General features: G+C 42.8%; 1 protein-coding gene across 2 annotated transcripts in view; it reads left to right on the top strand.

The window, feature by feature from the left end:
* The window catches only part of GLRA1 (glycine receptor alpha 1), a 201,646-nt gene that overhangs the window by 142,374 nt on the left and 34,495 nt on the right, over window positions 1–24,777 (top strand). For both annotated transcript variants that reach the window (XM_089682807.1, XM_089682805.1), the window contains exons 4-6: window positions 14,746–14,969; window positions 18,937–19,019; window positions 21,966–22,103. In XM_089682807.1, the coding sequence (XP_089538933.1) occupies window positions 14,746–14,969; window positions 18,937–19,019; window positions 21,966–22,103 (445 nt within the window). The remainder of the gene's footprint in view (window positions 1–14,745; window positions 14,970–18,936; window positions 19,020–21,965; window positions 22,104–24,777) is intronic.

Genomic DNA, 24,777 nt, shown 5'->3' with positions numbered 1-24,777 from the left:
GCCATGAACAGAACACCTCCAGATTGACATATTGCATTGCATTTTACAGAAAATGATAGCATGTGCATATTTAAAAAGAAAAGTATTTTTTAACAATGGGCAGCACAGTGGCTAAATGGTTAGCACTTCCACCTGGCAGCACTAGGGTCATTGGTTCGAATCCAAACCACAGCACCACCTGCCTGGAGTTTGCATGTTCTCCCTGTGTCTGCGTGGGTTTCCCCCGGGTACTCCGGTTTCCTCCCACACTCCAAAAACATGCTGTTAGGTTAATTGGATCCTGTCTAAATTGGCCCTAATATGTGTATGTATGAATGTGAGTTAGGGACCTTAGATTGTACACCCCTTGAGGGTTAGGGACTGATGTGAATGTACAATATATATGTAAAGCGCTGTGTAAATCGACAGCGCTATATAAGTACCTGAAATAAATAACCTTTAATTATGGCTTGTGAAGCACTTGTGTATGCTAAATTGTTTCCATGAAAGTGGAGTTACACTTATATTCTATCCAAAACTAGAAGAACATTTTTGGCTTTACATATAAAGTATTTTAAGTAATAGTCAAGACAAAGTAAGTATTTACCTTCTTTTTTATGAGGTGGTTTTACCTTCAATATGTATGAGGCTATTGCATTTCCCTGCACAGACGAAGCACAGGTTCATCATAGTCACCAGGGTTGCCAATCTCCCATGACGTTTTATACTGACACACACAGAACATTTACTGATGGGGCACATTTTTACTGAGATCCTGGAATATCACAGAACTGTAAAACCTCCAAAAGAAAGCCTCGAGGTCCCCAAAAATGTTGCTAATGATAAGTATACGGGGAGTCCATAGTCACCAACATATTGAGAAACTGCATACAAATACGGCTAGTTGTGGACTCAACCAGAATATTGGGTTTATTTAACATAGACAATTCTAAAAGCATAAAAGCAAATAAAAATCATACCACACTCCACAGGTCCCAAATAACAACCCCCAGAGGGGAATACCCACTCTAAGGCTACGTTCACACTAGCGTTGTGTGCAGGCGGCAGAGAGGCGTTTGGGAAGCATTTTTACTGCTTCCCAAATGCCTTTGACAATTCTGCACATTGCAGCACATGGTGCTGTTCTAACAGGAGCGTTAGCGTCGCGGCAAAACGGATGCCTCTGGTCGAGTCAGGAGGCGTTGAAGCCTCCTATTCTAGTCTATGGTGCCGCTCCGCAAATGCCCAGCCGGTGTTTGCGGTGCGGTTGCGGGGCGTTTTTGGAGCGGTAACACCATTTAAACTTCATTATAGGCGTTTACAACCGCCGCTAAACCGCGCATAACTCCGCAAACGCTGGACCAACGCTTGCCAAACGCTATAGGGGCATTTGGCAAGCGTTGGTAAAACAGTCAAGTATGAATGAGCCCTTAAACAAATCAATTGGTAATAATGGTAACTCTCTTCATAATAATATGTGTGCTCCATATACAAAATTGCAAAGCTAGGTAATTCACAGGTCTCCTGAAAAGGGAACGTACTCTTTCTGGTATCTCTGCCAGAACAGGATCACCATAGATGGAATATTTGTTGAAAATCCCATAGACAGATTAGTGTAATCCAGGGGAGGATATTGTAGACTATATGGGCCTCCCTCTTACACTGAACTGACACTCCACCATGTCACATTAGGGATTAACAACATGCAGTCCCAGACAATGCATCAACAAACACATGTAGTCCAGAGGAGGATATTATTAATAATGTAACTGTATGAATGGCTTCACCTCCCTCTGGCGCCTAATATTGGGGCACCATCCAAGGGAGAAACATGAGCCAGGGAGACCTCCCTCATACACTGATGGATAACATCCTTGTCCGGGGCCCATCCATAGGGGATTCTTGATATTGATTTGGTGATCTTAGGGATGAGGCTTCTCCAAATTTGATCAAGTAAAGGGGAGTAGATAGTAATTGAGCATAGGTGAATGCACTCCCTTCGTGATGCACAATGCTCAACAGCAAAGATGCTCTTCCAAAGTTGACAGAGTACTGTTTTTAGATGGATTTGAGCAATAAACGTTTAGGCAGTCCCTTTAACTGCATATCAGCAAAGAGATTTCTTTCCAAAGTTAGTCAGGTTAAAGCATCAAGAGAGCATAGGAAGCAACCCATTTTATGCAGAGTTAAATAGCAGTAGGGCAGTCCCTTTAAATTCACTAGAATAAACAAGGCAGTCCCTTTAAATACATGATATTACTCAAGGGAAGTCTCTTCCAAGGTTAGCAAAGCTATGTTGTCAGGCAGAGTTTAAACAAAAACAATACAGGCAGTCCCTTTAAGTGTATATCAGTGGACCAGCAAGAAGTATTCTTTTCCCAAGATAGTGAAGTTAGAGCATCAAAAGGAGCATTTAAAATTGAGTAGTAGTACTTATCATATCATGAAGATCCATGGAGAGTTCCCTGGGGGGCCTGGGAGTGTGAAATCAGCCCATTCCTGACCGGTTTCGCCGGTACAACTGGCTGCCTCAAAGGTAGCTTCAAAATTGTTTGACATACTGTTTCTGAATTGAGTGCCTAAAATGGCCGCCTCATCTCAACTGAGCGGCGCGTGCGTGATGACGTCACACGCAGTACAACAAAACCCATGTATATACTTGGAATGGCAACATAGTTTACACAGGAAACCCGCTGACAATCTAGTGGACATTTTTGAGTAATACAAATATTAATCTAAGGAAACATGCACATTTAACATTTAGACTGCGTAAAGAAAAAAGCTGGCCCATAATATCACAGAACTACCTCTTATAAACTAACAAAATCACTATTTAAGTAGTATAAACAATATTTAAACATTAGCAATACTCAGAACAAGTAATCTGCTGGCTACAATGACAAACTCGAAACAATGTGACAAAATGTGTGCATTATTATTATTATTACTATTACTACGAGTTTATATAGCGCCAAAGGGTTTGCTCAGCGCTGTACAATAGGGGGGGACAATACATGGCACAGTACAACAAAGACAGACAGCGTACGAGGGGTAAGAGGGCCCTACTCTTACGAGCTTACAATCTAGGAGGGAGGGGGTAAAGGTACAGTAGGAAGTGGCTGGGGGGGATGAAGTGGTAGGAGGAATGAGGGAGGATGGCCGTTAGGTGAGGGTGGGGTAGGCTTCCCTGAAGAGATGGGTTTTGAGGGAGCGCCTGAATGTGAATAGAGAAGGCGACAGTCTGATGGATTGGGGCAGTGAGTTCCAGAGGATGGGGGAGGACCTGGAGAAGTCCTGCAGTCGTGCATGGGAGGAGGAGACCAGGGAGCAGGATAGAAGGAGGTCCTGTGAGGAGCGAAGGGTACGGGTAGGGTGGTACCTGGTGATCAGATTGGTGAGGTAGTCAGGGGCAGTGTTGTGAACGGCTTTGTAGGTCAGGGTAAGGAGTTTAAATTTGATGCGTTGGGCAATCGGGAGCCAGTGGAGGGAGAGGCAGAGGGGGGTGGCAGAGGTGGAGCGGGTGGTAAGGTGGATGAGTCTGGCAGCTGAGTTCAGGATGGTCTGGAGCGGGGAGAGCCTGCACTTGGGTAGGCCAGTGAGGAGGGAGTTGCAGTAGTCAAGGCGTGAGATGATGAGGGAGTGTACTAGAAGTTTGGTGGTGTCTGGGGTGAGGAAGGAGCGGATCTTGGCAATGTTGCGAAGATGGAGCCTGCATGTGTTTGTGAGTGATTTGACATGCGGTTGGAGGGAGAGGTTCGCGTCAAGAATGACGCCAAGGACTTTGGCTTGCGGGGCGGAAGTGATAGTGGAGTTGTTGGTGATGATGGATAGGATGGGGGGGGGGGTGTGGGCAGGGGGAAAGACGAGAAGCTCGGTTTTGGAGAGGTTAATCTTGAGGAAATGTAGCGACATCCAGTCTGAGATGTCATTTAGGAGGTGAGTGATGCGGGCGGAGATAGTGGGGGTGAGGGGTGGAGAGGTAGATTTGGGTGTCGTCAGCATAGAGGTGATAGTTGAAGCCGTGAGATTGTATGAGTTTGCCCAGGGAGGAGGTGTAGATGGAGAAGAGAAGGGGTCCAAGGACAGAGCCTTGGGGGACCCCAACAGAGAGGGGGAGGGAGGGGGAGGTGGCACCATTGTAGGTGACACTGAGGGAGCGTCGGGATAGGTAGGATGAGAACCAAGAGAGAGCAGCATCTCCGATGCCAAGGGAGAGTAGTTTATTAAGAAGGAGGGGGTGGTCAACTGTGTCGAAGGCCGCAGAGAGGTCCAGGAGAAGGAGGACAGAGTAGTCGCCCTTGGCTTTGGCGTTGAGTAGGTCGTTAGTGATTTTGAGGAGGGCGGTTTCAGTGGAGTGTAGGGGACGGAAGCCGGACTGTAGAGGGTCAAGGAGGTTATTGTCAGTAAGGTGGGAGCTTAGGCGATCGTAGACTAAGCATTCAAGGAGCTTGGAGGTGAGTGGCAGCAGGGAGATGGGTCTGAGGTTGTTGGGGTCCGCGGGATCCAGGGAGGGCTTTTTGAGGATGGGGGTGATATGCGCGTGCTTTAGGGGGGAGGGGAATACGCCTGTAGAGAGGGAGAGATTGAAGATGTGGGTGAGGGAGCGGATGAGGGAAGAGGGGGGTGACCGGAGGAGTTGAGAGGGGATAGGGTCCAGGGGGCAGGTAGTGAGGCGGGCTTTTGAGAGGACTTTGGCGACTTCCTCAGTAGTGACAGGGCTGAGGGAGTGCAGTGCGGGGGGGGTTATGGTGGGCGGGGCATTGGGAGAGGAGGGGGGCAGTGCGGTTGTGAGGGCAGAGGAGGGGGTGACGGGGGCGAGGAGGCTAGGTGGGGAGGTAGATTGCAAGTTGACGATGTCCTTACGGATAGCGTCAATCTTGTTGTGGAAATGGGTGGCAATTTCGTGGGCGGTGAGAGAGGTACTGAGTGGAGGAGGGGGGGGGGAGAGCAGGGAGTTGAAGGTGGAGAAGAGTCGGCGGGGGCAGGAGGAGAGGGTGTTTATTAGGTTAACAAAGTAGGCCTGCTTGGCGGCGTGGAGGGAGGAGGTGTAGATAAGAAATGCAGATTTGTAGAGGGAGAAAGTATGAGGGGACCTGGTTTTGCGCCACAGTCTCTCCAGTGCGCGACTGCGACGTTTGAGGCGTTTAGTGCTGTCGGTCTGCCAGGGTTGAAGCGGTCTGGGTTTGATGATGCGTGTGGTAAGGGGTGCCAGAGAGTCTAGGGCAGCTGACAGTGAGTCATTGTACAAGGTGGTGGCTATGTCAGGACATGACAGTGAGAGGATGCTGTCGTGTAGGCAGTCGGCGGCAGAGTGGAGGGGGGCCGGGTTCAGGTTGCGGAGGTTGCGGCTGGTGATGGTTTGGCGTTTTTGAGGGGGGGAGTTGGGGGAAGGGGAGATGGAGAAGGTGATGAGGTGGTGGTCGGAGAGAGGGAAGGGGGTGTTCGCGAACTGGTTGAGGGTACAGAGGTGGGAAAAGACGAGGTCCAGGGTGTTCCCTCCGAGGTGGGTGGAGGATTGAGTGTGCTGTGTGAGCGCGAAAGAGGAGGTTAGGTGGAGGAATTGGGAAGTAGCCGGGGTGTTGTCGTTGATGGGGATGTTGAAGTCCCCGAGTGCATGACTAGGATGATGAAAGCTCTGGGGTACCCTGGGATGAAACAGAAAAATAAGTTCTGTGGCATGCGTAGCACACCATAGCAACCAGAATGTATGGCCAGATTTTAGCTAAGAGTGGGAAGGACTTAAAGGGGGATCCATAAACAGAATCTGTGCCTAGCCGCTATAAACACTGCACACATACTGTACTCATAATAGTCCTTGTACCCACAAAATATTCCTAATTACTGTACCACTGACAGCATCACAGACACAAATAAACCCCAGGACAAAGGATCTTTTTTTTTTTTAATAAAACATTTCCATTACATATGCTTTCATTCACACACAAATCACTGACTGACAGACTAAGCCAACTTTAAAGAAGAACTTCATTAAAACCAGCAACTGTTAGGACAATTAACACTTTGGTCAGGACTATGTCATGTACAACATAGTGTATAGAGTGCAGGGGGTCAGGATAAGTAAATACAAAATAACTTATAGAGTGCAGCTGTTAGGATGAACCCTGTGTTCACACTGGAGTCCTCATTTATATCAAAGTATCCAGCATTTCCCTATACATCAAGATTCTAAGAGTCCCTCCTTACATCAGAGTTCCTCTTACATCAGAGTCCACAGACTTCCTCCTCACACAAGAGTCCCCAGAGTTCCCCCATGCATCAGAGTCCACAGAGTTCCCCCTTACATCAGAGTCCACAGCATCCCCCCTTACATCAGAGTCCACAGAATCCCCCCTTACATCAGAGTCCACAGAGTTCCTCCTTACATCAGAGTCTGTAGGGTTCCCCTTTCCAGTGTAAGGGGGAACTCTGCAGACCCTGATGTAAAGGGGAACACTGTGGACCATGATGTAAGGGGGAATGCTGCAGACTCTGGTGTAAAGGGGAACTCTGATGTAAGATAGATAGTCTCTGGTCAGCAGAGCCCCCCCCCCCCCTTACATCAGAGTCTGCAGATTTCCTCCTTTCATCATGGTCCGCAGCGTTCCTTTTTATATCAGAGTTCCCACCTACATCAGGGTCTGCAGCATTGTCCTTCACATCAGAATTCTCCTTTACATCAGGGATTGCCACAATCCCCCTTGCACTGTAAGGGGGAATCCTACAAACTCTGATGTAAAGAGGAACTCTGATGTGGGGATCCTCCGGGTGGTTCTGCAGCCCCTCTGGTTTGATCCCCACCTCTTCTCCTCTCCACCCCAGTCCTCCAGTCCCAGTGCTGCTCCTGCTCCCAACTTTCCCTCCAGTTCATTAATTCATAAAAGGAGTCAAGCAGCGCCATGACATTAGTGTGTGCGCCTGAGCCCCGCCCTAGCTCTGTGCAGTTTCAAAGCCGGCCGTGGCCATATTTACAAACATCTTGAAAATCAGCCACTTTTTATAAACTGTCGATAAATTTACAGATGGTTGGCAACCCTAAAGTCACTACTATCCTCACAGCCTCAATAACCTTTATTCTCTATCTTGCTTCAGTAGAAAAATCACAGTAACTAATATCTTACTGGTTGCTGAAGACAACATTGTCAATTTGCCAGAGCCAGGCAGATGCCTGGGGTAAGAGCCTCTTCTGCATTTGCATCACCAAACTATCTTCTGCACAGTGTAGGATTGATCTGTCAAACTGATAGCTCAGTGAATTCAAGCGTGGTATCGTACTAGGTTGCTATCTGTGCAATAAGTCCATCTGTGAAATTTCCTGGCTACTAAATATTCCACAGTCAACTGTTAGTGGTATTATAACAAAGTGGAAGCAACTGGGAACAACAGCAACTCAGCCACAAAGTGGTAGGCCACGTAAAATGACAGAGCGGGGTCAGCGCATGCTGAAGCACACAGTGTGCAAAAGTCGCCAACTGTCTGCAGAGTCAAAAGCTAAAGACCTAAAGACTTCATATGGCTTTTAAATTAGTACAACAGTGCATAGAGAGCTTTATGGAATGGGTTTCCATTGCCGAGCAGATGCATCCAAGCCTTACATTACCAACTGCATTGCAAAGTGTCGGGTGCAGTGGTGTAAAGCACGTCACTTCTGGACTCTAGAGCAGTGGAGGTATGTTCTCTGGAGTGATGAATCACGCTTGTCTGACTGGCAATCCAATGGACATGTCTGGGTTTGGCAGTTGCCAGAAGAACGGTACTTGCCTGACTGCATTGTTCCAAGTGTAATGTTTGGTGGAAGGAGGTTATGGTGTAGGGTTGTTTCTCAGGGGTTGGGCTTGGCCCCTTTGTTCCAGTGAAGGGAACTCTTAAGGCGTCAGCATACCCAGAAATTTTGTACAATTTCATGCTCCCAACTTTGTGAGAACAGTTTGGGGGTGGCCCCTTCCTGCTCCAACATGACTGCACACCAGTGCACAAAGCAAGGTCCATAAAAGACATGGAGGAGCGAGTTTGGGGTGGAGGAACTTGACTGGCCTGCACAGAGTCCTGACCTCAACACGATAGAACACCTTTGGGATGAATAACAGCAGAGACTGCAAGCCAGGCCTTCTCGTCTGACGTCAGTGTCTGACCTCACAAATGCGCTTCTGGAAGAACGGTCAAACATTTGCATAGACACACTCCTAAACCTTGTTGAAGCTGTTATAGCTGCAAAGGGTGGGCCAACGCAATATTGAACCCCACTGGGATGCCATTAAAGTTCATGTGCGTGTAAAGGCAGGCGTCCCAATACTTTTGGCAATATAGTGTACATACACATACTGGGGCCAATTAACCTCCATGTCTTTGGAGTGTGGGTGGAAACCAAAGTACCCAGAGGAAACCCACACAAACACAGTGCAAACTCCAGGCAGGTGGTGCCATGGTTGGGATATGAACCACCAACCTTGGTGCTGCCAGGTGGAAGTGCTTACCATTTAGCCAATGTGCTGCCATAATTTTGTTTATTAACCTCTCACTCAATTTCCTTAGCTTTTTTGAACAAACATACATTTTTTTTAAATTTGCATTAGTGTTTCTAATGCTGAATTAAGATCTCGGGAGCAGACTTGGGATCCTCACTTTGGGAGCCAGTGGACTTCTGCTCTCTCCTCTTGTTATATTTGTTAAACAAGACTTATCTTAAGCTAGTGTTACCCTTTAGGAAGCTCTGTACATCCTGCCGTGAAATTGGTTAAACTTTCCATTTAACACGGTAAGGTCACCAGTCACACACATAACATTGAAGTAAAAAGCTTTTGGGCAGTTAATTTAAGTAACAGAAACCTCTTCTGCATAACTGGATCGTAGCTCTATTTACAGTGTATTGAACCAAACCTAATGAGAAGGGAAAATTGGATAATGAAATTAACCTAATGCACCTGCGTGTCAATAATAGACTGAGGTGTCAGCAGTTTTCAGTCTGTGTGGAAGTAAGGTGACTCTGGGAATTAGAAGAATGGAGTCTGATGAAGAAGGTCATACACAGCTAAATACCTGAGAATATTGGTGTGACACTGAAAAAAAATACACTTTATACAATGAGTGAATGAACATGTAATTAATTTCACATTAACCTGAGAGCAGATATAAAAAGAGCAACTTTTCTACAGAAGACTACACTCTTTTATGAAAGCGGAACATGCTCCACAACGCATCTACAGACTTTTAATTTATAGTTATTGGAGCTTGCCTAGGAGTATTTTTATGGGATTTTTTTAACTGTTAATGTGACAGTAGACTCTGGTTTTAAAAAAAATTCTATTCAGGTATGTATTCTTAAAGCACAACTCCATAAAAATGGGAAATGATCCCTTGCAGTAGGGCTGCTCACTTTGTCTAGGAGAGAGGAAAAACAGCTTTACGTACTCGATCCTCCACTCCTTCAGAAGATGGCACTCTCCTGTGCTCTGACTGTCCCTCAGATTGGTATTGGGGACTGTTTCAGCTTCTGTTGATGTGTTGTGTATCACTCTGAGACTAAAATGGGAATATCAACCTATTGGTTCTACCAGTACTGCCTCAGGCCTTGGATCCTATAGCGTCCCTAAGGCCACAAAGGCCTTTCCTTTGCACTGGTTTCCAGTTATTTCTCTGTAAAGATTAAAAACAGCCTGATCATCTTTTTTGCTCCCCCTAAATAGTTCTTATATCTATACCTGTTTGCTGAAGATTTAGTTTAAAAGTTGTCTTTTTCTTTTGTGGGTTTGGCCATCTCATACCTAGCATACCTCATACATAATAAGACAACTACAATACTGGTGGAGGACACCCTGGCCATTAGGGTGCCAACTGACTAGCACCTAGAGGTCCTTTCCAGTACCATTTCCTCCTTAGATCTGCTTTACATTTGTTCCTGACTGTTATTCTTATCTGCTAAATCATGTTTGATTGGTCCTCAAAAAGGTAAATTTATATTGTGCACTTTCTGGACTACTGGACCAGGGGGTCAAAGCTCCAGTCACTGTGGTAGAAAGGTTTAAGGGGTTTTACTCCAGCTTGTTCACTGTCCAAAACTCAAAGGGGGCATTTGCCCTATCTTGGACCTCAAATTCAGTCTCAACATCAGATCGGTCATTGATTCTCTTCACCACAGGGGCTTTCCAGCTTCTATGGATATAAATGATATCCTAATTACATGTGTCCAACTCTCCAGCTATTTAACAGTCTCTGCGTTTTGCTTTTGGGCTCTTGCACTACCAGTTTAGGACCCTACCATTCAGTCTGTTCTTTGCATTTTGGGTGTTGACCATGGTGCTGGCCCCTGTGTTGACCTTGTTGTGCTCTTGGAATATCCCGATGGCGAGCTACTTGGGCAGCCTCATGTTAAGGGAACAGTTAGCAAAAGCTCTAAAGCTCAACATATGAGTGACTGTCAAGACATTGCAGAACTTTGAATGGATCCTGAACGTACAAAAATTGTCAGCTCAGGCTGATAACTTGAATTATCTGGGGCTGCTCCTAGACACTTCCCAGAATCTTTTCCCCAGAAGAAACTTCAAACTTTTTGGTCTTACGTTTGAATTCTACTTTTGCATGTGGGCCTTGGGGCTGATAATGGCCTCATTCTAGGCAGTGCTATTGGGCCATGTTCACTCTAAACAACTGCAACACGTCCTACTGTCATCATGGGATGTCGGTTCCGTTTGCAGACAAATCAACTCACTTCACACCAAGGTACAAGCTGTAGTTCTAGTAACTCCAGAATCCAGCATTGAAGTCAGGGAAGTTGTTTCTGATGATGGATGCAAGCCTGGCAGGTTGGGGAGAGCCCTGGGCACCCTGATGGTACAGGGGGCTTGGTTGTCATAGGAATTTCATTTCCCAATCAACATGGAACTTCAGGTTATCTGGATATCCCATCATCATTGGACCAACTTGTTAAAGGGCCATCCAATCCAGAGTCGATCAGACAATGGCATAGCAGTGGCATATGTCATTCATCAGTGAGGAACAATAAGTCCTGCTGCGACAACAGAGGTGGAATGGATCCTGTCCACAGCAAAACAGACTTCTTCAGTCAGCAGAATCTGTACTCATGATGTGGACCTCCCAAGGCTCAACATCAAACTGGTCCTGTTTTTTATCTAGGTCCAGGGATCTCTTGGCAAAAGTAAGGAATGCTCTGTGATCAGTACACACTAATCTTTGCTTTTCCTCCCCTAAAACTTCTACCTTGCTTGCTCTGCAGAATTGAGATGAAAGGCATTCTGGTGGTTCTCATCACTATGGATTAGCTCATGGTGGATGTGGTACACTGACCTGGTAAGCCTGCTCACCTACTCATTGTGGAGCATTACCATACCATTCAGATCTGCTTTCTAAGGGACTGATTTACCACCCTGCTTCTTGGTTGCTGACTTTAATGGCATGGCTCTAGTGGGATGGATCCTTTCCTTTCTGCATTTGGGTCTGGACCAATGTTTGGCTCTTGGCATCATTAAGGGCTAAGCCTCTTCTCTGTCCCTTCTGACCCAGACTGTTGGATTAAAAAAAAATAGCAAATAAAAAAGCATAATAATAATAAAGCATAAACAATTGCTACATAAGCCATATTGTAAATGTTAATAAAAATTCCCTTTCCTTTTCAATCTGCAGCTGCTGTAATTTTCTGTAAAATTCAATGCAAGGTGGCAACCTGGAGGCCTTCTTTACACAGCTTGTTGGGTTACTCCAATAACACCCCAGGTATTAAATATGCCACAGACTTTTATTTCTCTTCTGCTAGATCAGATCACTCCCATGAGCTTGGGATACAAGAAGACACAAGACACAGGCAAGTATTGTATTATCAAAATTTTATTGGGCGCCTTACATGAAACTCACTTTATCCCTTCACAGTTGGTGTACAGAACTTCCCCAGAAATGTCATGCCCTGCTTGTGTGATCGGCTCACTGATTTTCCTAAGGTTCTGCATTAAAAATACAAGTAAAATTTTAGGCACCCTATGCAATAGGAATTCTATTTTTTGGTGCAATACTCCCCATGGATTAATTACTTACAGTATAAAGGGATGCAGGTACTGCAACTTTCCTCATTAAGACACTGCATGTCAGCTGATTAGAATGAACAAAGACACTGCTATTCGGGAATCAGTGTTCCAAGAACATAAACGAGCATACAGTTTGTGTGTTTGCTAAAATCCTTGCAGTGTATGTAGATTACCCAGAGGAGATTTTTTTTTTCCCAACAAAAGTGAGTTACTCTTTAAATCTCATTCTTGCAGCATTTCGGAAGTCCCTATTTGAACTAAAACATTCCTCTTCCTACTCTTATCCACAATATAGTATTTCTTGTCACAATCGCTTTGGGAGGGTGAGTGCTTGAGCTGGCAGATTTATCCCACAGAGAACCCATTTTGGATTTGCATAAAGACAAGGTGTTATTGAGACTCAGTAACAGAAGTAACAGTAGTGAATTCCTTATCCATATGATTCCATAATCCCAGGAGTGCATCTCCATAGCCTTTTAATGTAAGTCACATTTTTACAAGGGTCTGGAGTTTCAAAGGGCCTGCTATCTCAACTCAGGAATAGCTAGCATTTATTATGCTATACCATTACTTAGCAAATAACTAATAAATAGGGATTTGCTAAAAGCTATAAATACCTCACTGATGCTTTAACAGGAGGTCTGGACAGAAGATTGCAGTATGTCAGGACTCGCTTATCATCTCCATGTTTGCCAACAATAAACATCTAGAAGATTATCACTTTCTTCCAAGGAAATTGGGATTGACCCACCATAAAACTGTAAAAAATCTTTCGGTTCTTCCACACATGGTCTGCAGGGTAATTAAACCCATTAGAATTACATGGTGTACAATAAAATGTTTTACCCAGGGCTAATTGATATCGTAAAAATCATTCAGGCCTGATCTCTGCTGACAGGTATCCTATTTGACTGGCAAAAGACCTCTTCTCCAATTCACAGTTTCAAAATCTGCACATAATTCATAAAATCAGACATGACCAAGCTACATGACTATTAATAATATATTTGAATGTAGAAGAAATTACTGAAAAAATCAAGATCAGACATGACTAGGCTATTGTACACAAAAGGCGAGATAGCTTTCCCCTGCCTCCTAGGTGACAGACCTATCTGAGGGGTATCATGTTTAGTACCTCTGGAATGGAAATTCCATGCTGGACAATAAGTATATGCAAGTTAACAGAATGCAACCTGTATGTGTTTGAAGATATTAATATCCAAATAAATCTGTATTTTAGGGAGTGGCGCTACATGGTCATAAACAGGGTGACATCCCATTAGCCACTCCTCAAACCTTCTCATTGGTCAGATCAGTTCTGTCCACACACTCCTCAAGGACCAGAAAAGAGGGGGTGCATCAGAAGACTGGGTCTCTCCTTTTACCATCAAACATCAGCAAAGAATTATGAGAGCCACTGATCCATTTTACTCATTGATTGCATTTTGCAGAAATTGTCTTTTATAATGGTTATTGCTGATATTGTAAACATTTGATATTTTATGAAAAATAAAAATATCTGGTAGCAGAGTAAAGAGTTAACTGTGTAGTTAACAAAACCCAGCGACAATCTCTCAGTCAGCTGGCACTTAGATTGTGGTCCCACAAGCTGGAGAATCTTTGCGCAGGGTGAGACTGGGAGTGCCATTGTTGAATATCGGTGGGAGCGAGGTGTGAGTTTGACAAGCCATTTGTCAAAAGTTAGTGAAGGTGTCCAGGGTTTGAAGCCAGAGCTGCCACATCCAGCCTAAATAGTTTCATACACTGCCAGATTCCAGCAGAGAAGTATCAATATTATATGATCTATGCCACCATGTCCATTAAGGAGGGTTTACAGGGGATATACAAGGTTGATGGAATCAGGGGCGGACTGACCATTTGGAAACTCGGGCACTGCCCGAGGGAGGGGGTCAGTAGGAGGCCCCATGAGATGTCCCTGGTACCTTTTTCATAGGCTTTTTTGAGTTTGGGCAAGGACACAGGGGCCCCATGATCCCCTATTGCCCGGGGGCCCCATGAGTTGTCAGTCCTCCCCTGGATGGAATGTTCAGTGTATTATATAACTGATGAAGAGCTAACTTTGCCTAAATGTAAAATGATTGCTGCAATCTACTCCCAGAAGTTTCTGAACTCATATTATGGAATGATGCACAGGTCAGAACTTCAAAGTATTTGAAGTACTGCATACTAATAGAACATGGTACCTGACTACATTGTTTGCATAACAATGCCAAGTTTGATATGTAACATAGAAAGGTTTGTACCACAGCAACCTTTAAAGGAGAAGTATAGCCAAAGCTTGTTTGGCTGTACTTCTCCTGTAGATAAAAGGAGTACAGTTCGTTCTGCATTCCTGTGACCCATTTCCAGCTGACAGCGGGCTGTCATAGAGCCAGTTCAGGCTGGGGATACATTACGACCATATGGTCAGGATCCACCCAGGAGCCTGGACCAGCACCTGGCTCATTCTCTCAGCAAGCCGCTAGGAGCCTGAGACAGCCTCTCCCACCCCCTCCACAGCTCAGCACTCCAGTGAGCGATGGAGGGGGAGATCAACAGGGAGTAATAAGCGGTGTCTGCTTGCTCAGTTTTCGCCTTTAGAGCCAGCAGGGGACGGATGCAGCATTGTATCAATGCTGCATCCACCTAGGTAAGTATGATTTTAAAATAAAAAATATTCCCGTACTTCTCTTTTAAAAGTTCTTTATGCTTTAATATTTCTAACTTTTTTTTACAGGATTACAGGCTGAATATTTTCCTGCGTCAGCAATGGAATGATCCCCGTCTGGCTTACAGTGAATATCCTGATGACTCCCTGGATTTGGATCCCTCTATGTTGGACTCCATCTGGAAGCCTGATCTGTTTTTTGCCAATGAGAAAGGGGCAAATTTTCATGAAATCACCACTGACAACAAGCTGCTAAGGATCTTCAAAAATGGCAATGTTCTGTACAGCATTCGGTTAGTCAACTGTTGCCTCAAGGGTGTAGTTATAATGCCAAACTCTGGGGGCACATGCCAATAGTTTTCTCTTTCGGAAATATGTTTCTTTCCATCTGAAAAAAAAAAGGATTTATTTATAGCTTGTTTGTAACTCTATTTATTATGACAGCTGGAGCTACAGACCCAGTGATCAGCCCCCAAACAGCATGTTCTGGGGGATTGCAAATTAAGAGCACATGCATACAATCTGGCCTCTGAAGCTGACTTTCAAAGCATAAAGAAGAACTATAGGCATTGTTTTTTTTTCATTTTGGATAGAGTAAGGAAGGGTTATAACCCCTGTCAGATTACTTTTCTATATGTGTACCATTGTGGAGATTTACCTTCATTTCCTGGCCCATAGACTACCCTGTAATACTTTTCTAGGGACAACCCAAAATTTGGTATTTTTTTCCTTCTACATTTGATGATAACAGTAAACAAGACTAATACTGAGAGTGAATCTCCTAAACAGGGCCACAGACAGCAATAAAAAAATGACAGGTGTTCTAAACCGTCTCCACTCTATCTAAAACTAAACAAGGTTGTGCCTTTTGTTATACTTTAATATTTCAATCCCCATCACAAGCATTCTTTATTCCCATACAAGCCTGCTCCAGCCCCCACAGAAAACTGTAGAAAAGATGAATCTTCTGTACTTCTCTAGGTTCATTAGCCTCAATGCAACAGCTGCCTCTATCACTTTCAATACCCCAGTTAACAAGCAATGACAAATCATATGCTAGTTGGGATCATGCTGACTTTGGACCCTTGCTGGGTTTAGATATAGTTTCTGTTGCACTAGGCTCCCCACAATTTTATTGGAAATTGTGGGAAGAATCATTAAGAGCTTGAAAATATTATCTGTATATTCTGTATACAGATACAACACATAAATTACTTACTTACAGTATGATTGCAAAACCCCATAAAGCCTGCCATAGGCTCCAAATAATTTGTTTTGTTATAAAAATGTAAATGCTTTTGTGTTAGACTTGTTTAAATGGGCCTCTTGAAAGTTATGACCCACCACAGGATCCTGTAATAGGTTTAATGGCCAGTTAAAATGTTAACGATCATGGCCTTTTTGACTTTTAGATTATATGGTCCTTTGTGCAAAATATAGTTCTACCCCCTGCACAGAATTTTTTTCGGTCTCCTTGGAACTAATGCCATTGAGACTGACCTTAAGTAAACCAGATTTGTGTCTGGAACACATTCTGGCCTCCAAAGTCCTTTGTTGTGTTTATACATTAGTCATACTATACATTGTTCATAAACAACCTTTGTGTGAAAACCCAGAACAAGGTCCAGATTCCTGCACATGTTGTATCATATTTATTTGTTATATTGAAGGCAGCACAGAGTCCACTTTCTCTATACACATCTTCTACTCCAGCAACAAAACATTTAAATTCTTAAATTTTTCTTGTTGTGTTAGTAGTAACCAAGGTCTGAAGGATACTGGGCTTCATTCACAAAAGCAGATTGCATGCATTATTTAGATGTTTTCCCAAATACAGCATGCGATCCTGAAAATGTAAATTCCCTATTGCTTTATGCGATATCTACTGCATAAAGCAAAAACGCTCATTAAATACCAAATAAAACAGGAATTAAAAAATCAATTCACAAAAGGAAATAAATAAATCAATAAATGCGGTAAATAAGTAGTGGTCCCAGCATGCGATGGTTAAGGAACCAACAGCCGCCGGCATCCTTAACAACCAGTAAATGACATGGTTGTTAAGAAGAGGGCAGCTGCCGTGTGCTCAACAACCAATGAGTCATCAGCTAGGGTGCTGTCAGCTGTACAGTTGTGTCCAAAATTATTCAACCCCCACTGAAATTGAGTGTTTTGGCCAGTTTGACATTGCTTTTGATCATTCAGTCATCTTGCTTACATTTACATTAAAGAGGCACTTGTAGGTCAGACAAATATAACATAACAGTTATAATGAAATAACCACAAATGTCTTTTCTGTGCTCACAGCATTATCAGTTTTATTCAACCCCCAAGTGACATTCAATCTTAGTACTTAGTACAGCATCCTTTTACAGTTATAACAGCTTTTAAACGTGAAGCATAGCTTGACACAAGTGTCTTGCAGCGATCTACGGGTATCTTCGCCCATTCTTCATGGGCAAAGGCCTCCAGTTCAGTCACATTCTTAGGCTTGCGCACTGCAACTGCTTTCTTTAAGTCCCACCAGAGGTTCTCAATCGGATTTAAGTCTGGTGACTGCGATGGCCACTCCAAAATGTTCCAGCCTTTCCTCTGCAACCATGCTCTAGTGGACTTGGAGGTATGCTTGGGATCATTGTCCTGTTGAAAGGTCCAACGTCTCCCAAGCCTCAGGTGTGTGACGGACTGCATCACGTTTCCATCCAATATCTCCTGGTACTGAAGAGAATTCATGGTACCTTGCACACGCTGAAGCTTCCCTGTACCTGCAGAAGCAAAACAGCCCCAAAGCATGATTGACCCTCCACCATGCTTCACAGTAGGCAAGGTGTTCTTTTCATCATAGGCCTTGTTCTTCCTCCTCCAAACATAGCGTTGATCCATGGGCCCAAACAGTTCTAATTTTGTTTCATCAGTCCACAGAACACTATCCCACAACTTTTGTGGTTTGTCCACATGGCTTTTGGCATACTGCAGTCGACTCTTCTTATTCTTTGGAGACAGCAAGGGGGTACGCCTGGGAGTTCTGGCACGGAGGCCTTCATTACGCAGTGTGCGTCTTATTGTCTGGGCTGAAACTTCTGTACCCACATCTGACAAATCTTTTCTCAGTTCCTCAGCAGTCACACGGGGACTTCTCTCCACTCTACGCTTCAGGTAGCGCACAGCAGTCGAAGTCAGCATCTTCTTTCTGCCACGACCAGGTAGCGTTTCAACAGTGCCCTTTGCCTTGAATTTGCGAATGATGCTTCCTAAGGTGTCTCTTGGTATGTTTAACATCTTTGCAATCTTCTTATAGCCATTGCCCTTCCTGTGAAGAGAAATCACCTCTTCTCTTGTCTTCCTGGACCATTCTCTTGCCTTCACCATGTTTGTAACCACACCAGTAAATGTCTAGAAGGAGCTGAGTATCACAGTCATTTTAAAGCTGCCTAATTGGTGCTTATTATGCTTGATTGCTGCTCGGTGACATCCACAGGTGTTTTCAATACCTGATGGAAAGCACCTGTATGAACCTCTGTTCTTCAGAGTGGTAGTCTTTAAGGGGTTGAATAATTGTGGCAATGAAGAAACCACATAAGAACCATTTACTACTGTATTACATAAACAATTGATGTCATTTTAGTTGCATTTGGGTAGTTACAACGTCCTTGTAGGATTTGATTCTGAATACAATTCCAAATGTACACTATAGTCCCTAAACCCCTTTACAGCATTGGGGGTTGAATAATTTTGGACACAACTGTATGTAAAGAAAATAACTGCTGTCATTTAAAAATTGCTGAAAAAAAAATGGAGTGGAGTCCCCCTCCATCTACCATGGGAAAAAATGTGTGGTGGGTAACTACACAGAGAAAAACTGCTTATAGTCACAGGCCCACTATGTCTAATGGGAAATATGTTCCAGGATACTAGTTTTTAGGGGACGCCTGTTCTCTTCTATTATCCATTTTCTGTCTCTTTGCTTTTCCCAAGTACATGAGATACTGTAGCAAGGGAGTGAAGAGGAGGAGCAATTATCCTCTTTAAAATAAAAAAAGGTTTTGCAGAAAGCATGTCTACTATTTTTAAAATAATTTACCATATGAAAGAGCAGGTCATATTCCAATTGTGTTCCCCACACTGTTTGTACCCACACAGGTGGCAAATAGGCCATGGAGAAAATATTGTATTATCAACACATGTAGAAATATATGTTTATCCAACAGTCAACCTTTAAAACACAAGAAGGGGGCTAAAAAGTTCATGTTTTTCTTACAGGTTGACTCTGACTTTGGCATGTCCCATGGATCTGAAAAATTTTCCAATGGATGTTCAAACTTGCATCATGCAGCTAGAAAGCTGTAAGTTCAAGAAGGCTTATGTCTGTGGAGATTGTTTGATCATGTTACTGTCAAACTAAATTTATTACAAATTGGGGCAATTCAATCTTAGCATATTAAAAAAAATCATACACAAAGGTTACCGCCAGAGAAAACTGCATGTGAAGTGATTAAAGATATAGGGTCAGTTCACTGAGCTACGTAACAGTCCAGGATAAGGATTCCTACCTTTTTTGTTTAGTGACTTATTTTCAGTTGACTTCAAAAAGATTTGATTACACTCACTTGGGTGAAAGTTGAGTGCTTGAGGCTTGTTAAGGCTTGGTTCACACTATGCAGGCTGGTTCTGGTTCGCATCTGTTCCTGCACCCACAAACACCCGCAGCCGAATCATGCTCCCCTTACAAGACATTCTTGGTGGTGCCATTCTGAATGGCACCCCCATGCATTTCAGCCTGCAGTGTGATTGTGAGTGCAGGAACCACAGGGAAGCTGCATGGTCAAAGACCATGCGGTCTCCCTGTGGCCGTGCTTTTAAAAAGGTGCATGCAACTTTTTTGTGCGGAAACACAGGCACAGCAGCCAATTCAAATGAATAAGCTGCCATGCTCAAGCAAATGTGAGCTGAACGGCCTGCAATAGTGTGAACCAAGCCTCAAGTGGTATTAAGCCCAAAAACAAAAATATAATATATTGCAATCTTTAAAATGGTGGGTACATTGGTTTTCCTGTTTAGCCCCTCTATTTTCACATGGTGATCCAGACAGTAACACACTTCCCATAAAGAGCAGCTTTGTCAGTCATGAGAAAGGGTAGTATTAGATGTACCAGCAGATTTAGAAGGACTTGTTTAATACAGCTTTAATGCTTTGTAAACAGTCTATAGACAGTTGAAGCAAATGTCAGCTTTTCCTTCACATGCAGAACTTGGTTCTTCCCCTTTCTAAACATTCCTATTGGTTTTTTTTTTATGAGACGTCAACCTTATCGACCAGCAGAGAGGCCCAAGGGGTCAAGGCTAAGCGCTGATTAAAGTTATTTCTTATATACTGTATATGTTTAACGTCTGCATCTCTTTATCGTTTTGACATGTAGTATTCACTTAAAGTGTACGTAAACTTTCAAAAGATTTAGATTAGCACAATAGGTGTTGGGAGGGGAAGGGAAGGGTGTAGAGAAACCCTAAAAAATCCCTTTTTAAAAAGGTAACCTCATCTAATGTAATGTTTTCATCTTATGTTTATATGTCCAAGACTAAAAATGTACATTACAAGAAGAGCAATTGATAACATTCAGAAATCTGTTTTCAAAATTCAGAAGCCACAACAAAAAATCTCCATTGATAGTATGGATGGAACAACCACATTTGGGAAAAGGTGGAATCAGACTGGTAGTTGGTAATTTCTTTACTATGGAAGTACCAAGCAAAAATTCTATTGTGTATGCGAGAACATTATTGGTCTGAATATTACTGAGAACATAATGCTTTCTCATTTCATTCTAAGATTCTCCTATAGGATGCTATCTAAGAGAACAGCCCAACCAGATTGTTTTTTTTATCATAATCTTATATTTTTAAAGTATTAACATATTATGCAGTTATATGTGTCAGTTGATAAAGTACAAATTGAAAACAATCTAAACAAAATGTACAAATACATGACAAGAGTAAAGAAGGCTTTGCCAGAATGCTCCTACAATGTAAAAGGTAGGTAAACATCAGACCCAATTTATGAGATAGATCATCCATTTGTGCTGTTGTCTCCTAACACGGGTAGGGAGGCATCTGTCTGTCTTTGATGAAGGTCGGGCCTGCTGCTTTAATACTATGGCTTGGCCAATAGTAGCACCATGCTAAGTCCTTCTTTCTTCATAGTGAAAGGATCTGAGATAGAAGGATCAGCTCCAGAACAGATTTTCAAACAAATTATAAATCTGTGCGTTTGTGATAATGAGTGGTCGTGTCCATCATCATGGACAATCAGTGTATCCTGAAGCAGCCCATCATTGCCCAATACAGTGTCAGGTTACTATTTCTACGGTGGGGTTGAACCATTTATGTCCACCCTAAAAACCTAAAAAAAAACAACCAGTTAGCCATTTTATGCTAAATGAGACTTGTCCATGTGCATTGTCTTTCAATTAAAGATAGGAAGAAGCCATAGGTAACTGTAGCGCTACCCCCGTAGGAGCTGCTGTAGATTTTAATAGGTTCTTTCTCTAAGCAATTTGGGGCAGCCAGGCACACAGCAGTAGTTCATCCATTCAGGCTCAATAAACATGCGGTATGAGATACTTCAAAATGCTTGGACACAAATAGCAGAGGACCCTCCCCTATCTTTACATAGCACCAATACACTCCCAGCTGAGGACCAGGAGAATTGCTAAGCAAATTTAGTAGATAGAGGCTGAAGCAGACTAGATTCTTGCAGCTGGAGACCACAAGACACTGCATCACAGGGGTGGGTTTGTTTCTTCTCACAGATTCCGGCAGTGATCAGTCCAGAGATAAAACCTCCAGCAGAGTAGTCCAGTTTTTGGTCAAAGAATTGGGTCCAAGAACCAGCAGTCCCCCTTCCTTTTGAGCATGTAGATCCATCCCCACAAGGGGAATAAGACAAATCTCTCAAGCCTCTATTTAACAGGAACCCGGCCACCATTTGGGCACACCTCCCCAGGGATTGGCTAGGCCCTTCTAAATATTTAGGCCAGGGATTTGAATTCTCCCATCCCAAACTCTAGAAGCTTCTTCTAGAGGTAGGAGAAAGTAATCAAACTGCCAGCCTGTAAAACCCTAAGCAGACTATACTAAACAATTACCACTTCTGTGATTACAGCAGAAACCCAAACACTAGATTTACCCAACAGCCTAGCTAGGAGGGCGCTACATAACAAAACACCTTTTGTCATGTTTTGCATTTTTGACACCGATGACAATGTTGGTGATGTTGTTTATGTTTTGTGCAGTTGGTTATACAATGAATGATCTGATCTTCGAGTGGGAAGAGGTGGGCGCTGTGCAGGTGGCAGAAGGTCTTACCCTGCCACAGTTTATCTTGAAGGAGGAGAAGGATCTGCGGTATTGCACCAAACACTACAGCACTGGTCCGTATTCACTATCAATAAAATGTCATCTTCTATGCTGAAACAGCTTAATAGAATTTTGTTTTTTAAAGGGAAGCTATAAATATTTGATAAATATTTTTTAATTTCATACATTTCTAAACTGTTTTGTATTTATTTTATATATAAAATACATGTTTAAAAATGTAAACCTACAATACAGGGTGTTCTAATAGGAAAAAAAACAGAAGAAGAGCTTTCCTTTCAAACAATCTGTCTTTCATTAAAGCTTGGTATTGAGCAGTCTCAAAGACAGGCAAGGAGCGAGTCACGTGAAGGAGTCACTCACTTATGTGTGCAAGATTCAGCTTGAGCTGTGGAGCACTGTAAACAATGGATATTTTCATCCCAATATTTTAAAAAAGACAACAATATTTCATATTTCTCCAACTACAAAAAAAAAACACAGCTTTTTTCACAAAGTATATTTTTTGTCATGTCCATAATAAATAAATACTGTATATACCAAGCCACTTTCTCGTCCATTTAAATGACCTTGCTGTTTCTTCTGCAATTTGTGCATTTGTGTATTTGTGCATAACAGCTGTTGCACGCACTTTATTTTTACCTCTTTCTTGTCACAGCTCTCTAGCAATCCATAAAAAGCAGCTTACATCAATAGAAAAAAAGCTAACTCCATCCAACTGAGAAAGAAAGGTTGGGTTTTACATAGAGTTTTCTCAGCTGCTAGGATTACTAGAGAGATGTGACAGGAGAGAGGGACCAGAAAAGAGCTCACCACAACTTCTATGCACAGATATTATTAGATGTGACAGCAGAAGGCAAAGCAATTGTCACTTTAAGGCATCTTAATTTCACTGTTCTCCAAATGCCTTTTCACATGCCTATTTCATGTCAGATGTGAACATTTTTAGTAGCTCCAATCTTATTAACAGTTTAGGGACTTAGTTATAAAAGGCTGCAATCAATATTTTGTTTTTAATTCCTTCTATTTTCTTGAAAGGTCCCACCTTTTAAAGCTGCTGTAGGCAGTTTCTCAGCTCATTTCGTAATATCTTTAAATCAAATTTATTATTTAAAAATATGTTTTACATCCATTTGTTTATAATGACCTCTGATTTTTTTGCAACAAAAAGTTGACAAAAATACAGGATATGCTATCTTGAATATGGTGTGATTCATTATTTTTAAGAAGGGAAGGATACAAGTATAATAAAATGTCATGTTTTGTTCTTGCTATGCTGTGGTGCGTCAGCACCAAAATTAATGAATGGGGAAGGCCTTAAAACAACGCACATTGATATAAAAGTTAATGCATCACAAATAAAGCATTAAAGTGTTACTAAACCCACAACAGTAAAATCAGTCTGTAAATGCAGTATAGCACGGCTGTTATACTCACTGTGGAACCTAAAGGGTTAATCCTCTGTATTGTGTAAAAAGGCCGTTTGATACTCTTTTCTCTGCTCCTCCTCTTGTTTAAATGTCTACATCTTATCTTATGATAAGACAGATTGAACCCATAGCCACATGTACATGCTCAGTTTGGTGTGTATTTCTAGAGAGGGTTTTTTTTTTTCTTGGGAGAGTCATGCAATCAGCACAGGGCCAATCAGTGCTATCCAGACAGCGGCCAGGGGTTCTGCATCCTCCTAGAGTGGAAAGAAAGCTCCTCCTACAAGTTTTAACCAGTGGTCTGCTGAAGTCACAAGACTGCTCTAACTGCTGATGAGAAAAGGTATTTAGCAGTTTATATTTACTTAAATAATTGCACTTCCATGTTCTGTGCACCATGGGAGTCCAGATATAGTGAATGCAGGGTCCTGGCTTTAGTAACACTTTAACACATGAAGGTGGCCTCATATGAAAAAAATAATAAATCCAGCAGGGAGAGTGGGGACTCCACAGGCATCTCTTTAGAGTCCAGTAAAATGAGAAACTGTTAGGTAATTGAACTCTCCAGCATCCAAATACTGAAATATCAGTTATAGGTGTTCTGACTCCTTAAATAGCTAATAACTTGTATTACTTACCAGCATTTAAATGGCCTGCACTCCTTTCACCACAGGATGTAGCAGAAGCAGCAGCTCCAAACATGGTTAACAAAACTCACATAGAAATCCCTGCAAACCAATCTGGAAACCAGACAGAAGACTGAAGATCCAAAACCCAGGGTATCTTTATGATCCTGAATAATAAAATGTGCCTTGTTCTTGTTGCCTGGATGTATTAAACAAGAATACAAGTCACACATGACGACAGGTTTCAAGTACTTTCTATGAGTCAAGATTGTGAAAACATTGGGTGGGCTTCACACCTTTGCATTGTGGTAATGCACGTGTTACTACAATGCAGAGTACCGTAGCATGCATGTGTGTTGAATTGCCATTCATTTTAAATTGCTCCCCAAAACACCAATGCTATGGGTCCTTGTTGCATTTCACCACAACACACTGTAATGCTCTAAAGCACTGCATCGGGAAAAAGAGCCAGGTCCATTTTTCAGTGCAATGGAGTTTATTGGAAGCATTGTCTGAAAGCATGGCACATTAACACGGAGCGTAATGCACAAAAATATGTGTGCGTACAAAGGTGTGAACGGGCCCTTAGGCATGACTATCTTAAATCCCATTAAGTATCTCAGAAGATCACTGTCACACCAAACGATATAGTGGTCATAAGAAAAATGGGTGAG

This window comes from Staurois parvus, unplaced genomic scaffold, assembly GCF_062004578.1.
Source record: "Staurois parvus isolate SC_StPar_1 unplaced genomic scaffold, SC_StPar_1.0 ptg000298l, whole genome shotgun sequence".
Classification (NCBI taxonomy): domain Eukaryota; kingdom Metazoa; phylum Chordata; class Amphibia; order Anura; family Ranidae; genus Staurois; species Staurois parvus.
This window is presented reverse-complemented; position numbering and strand designations above follow the sequence as displayed.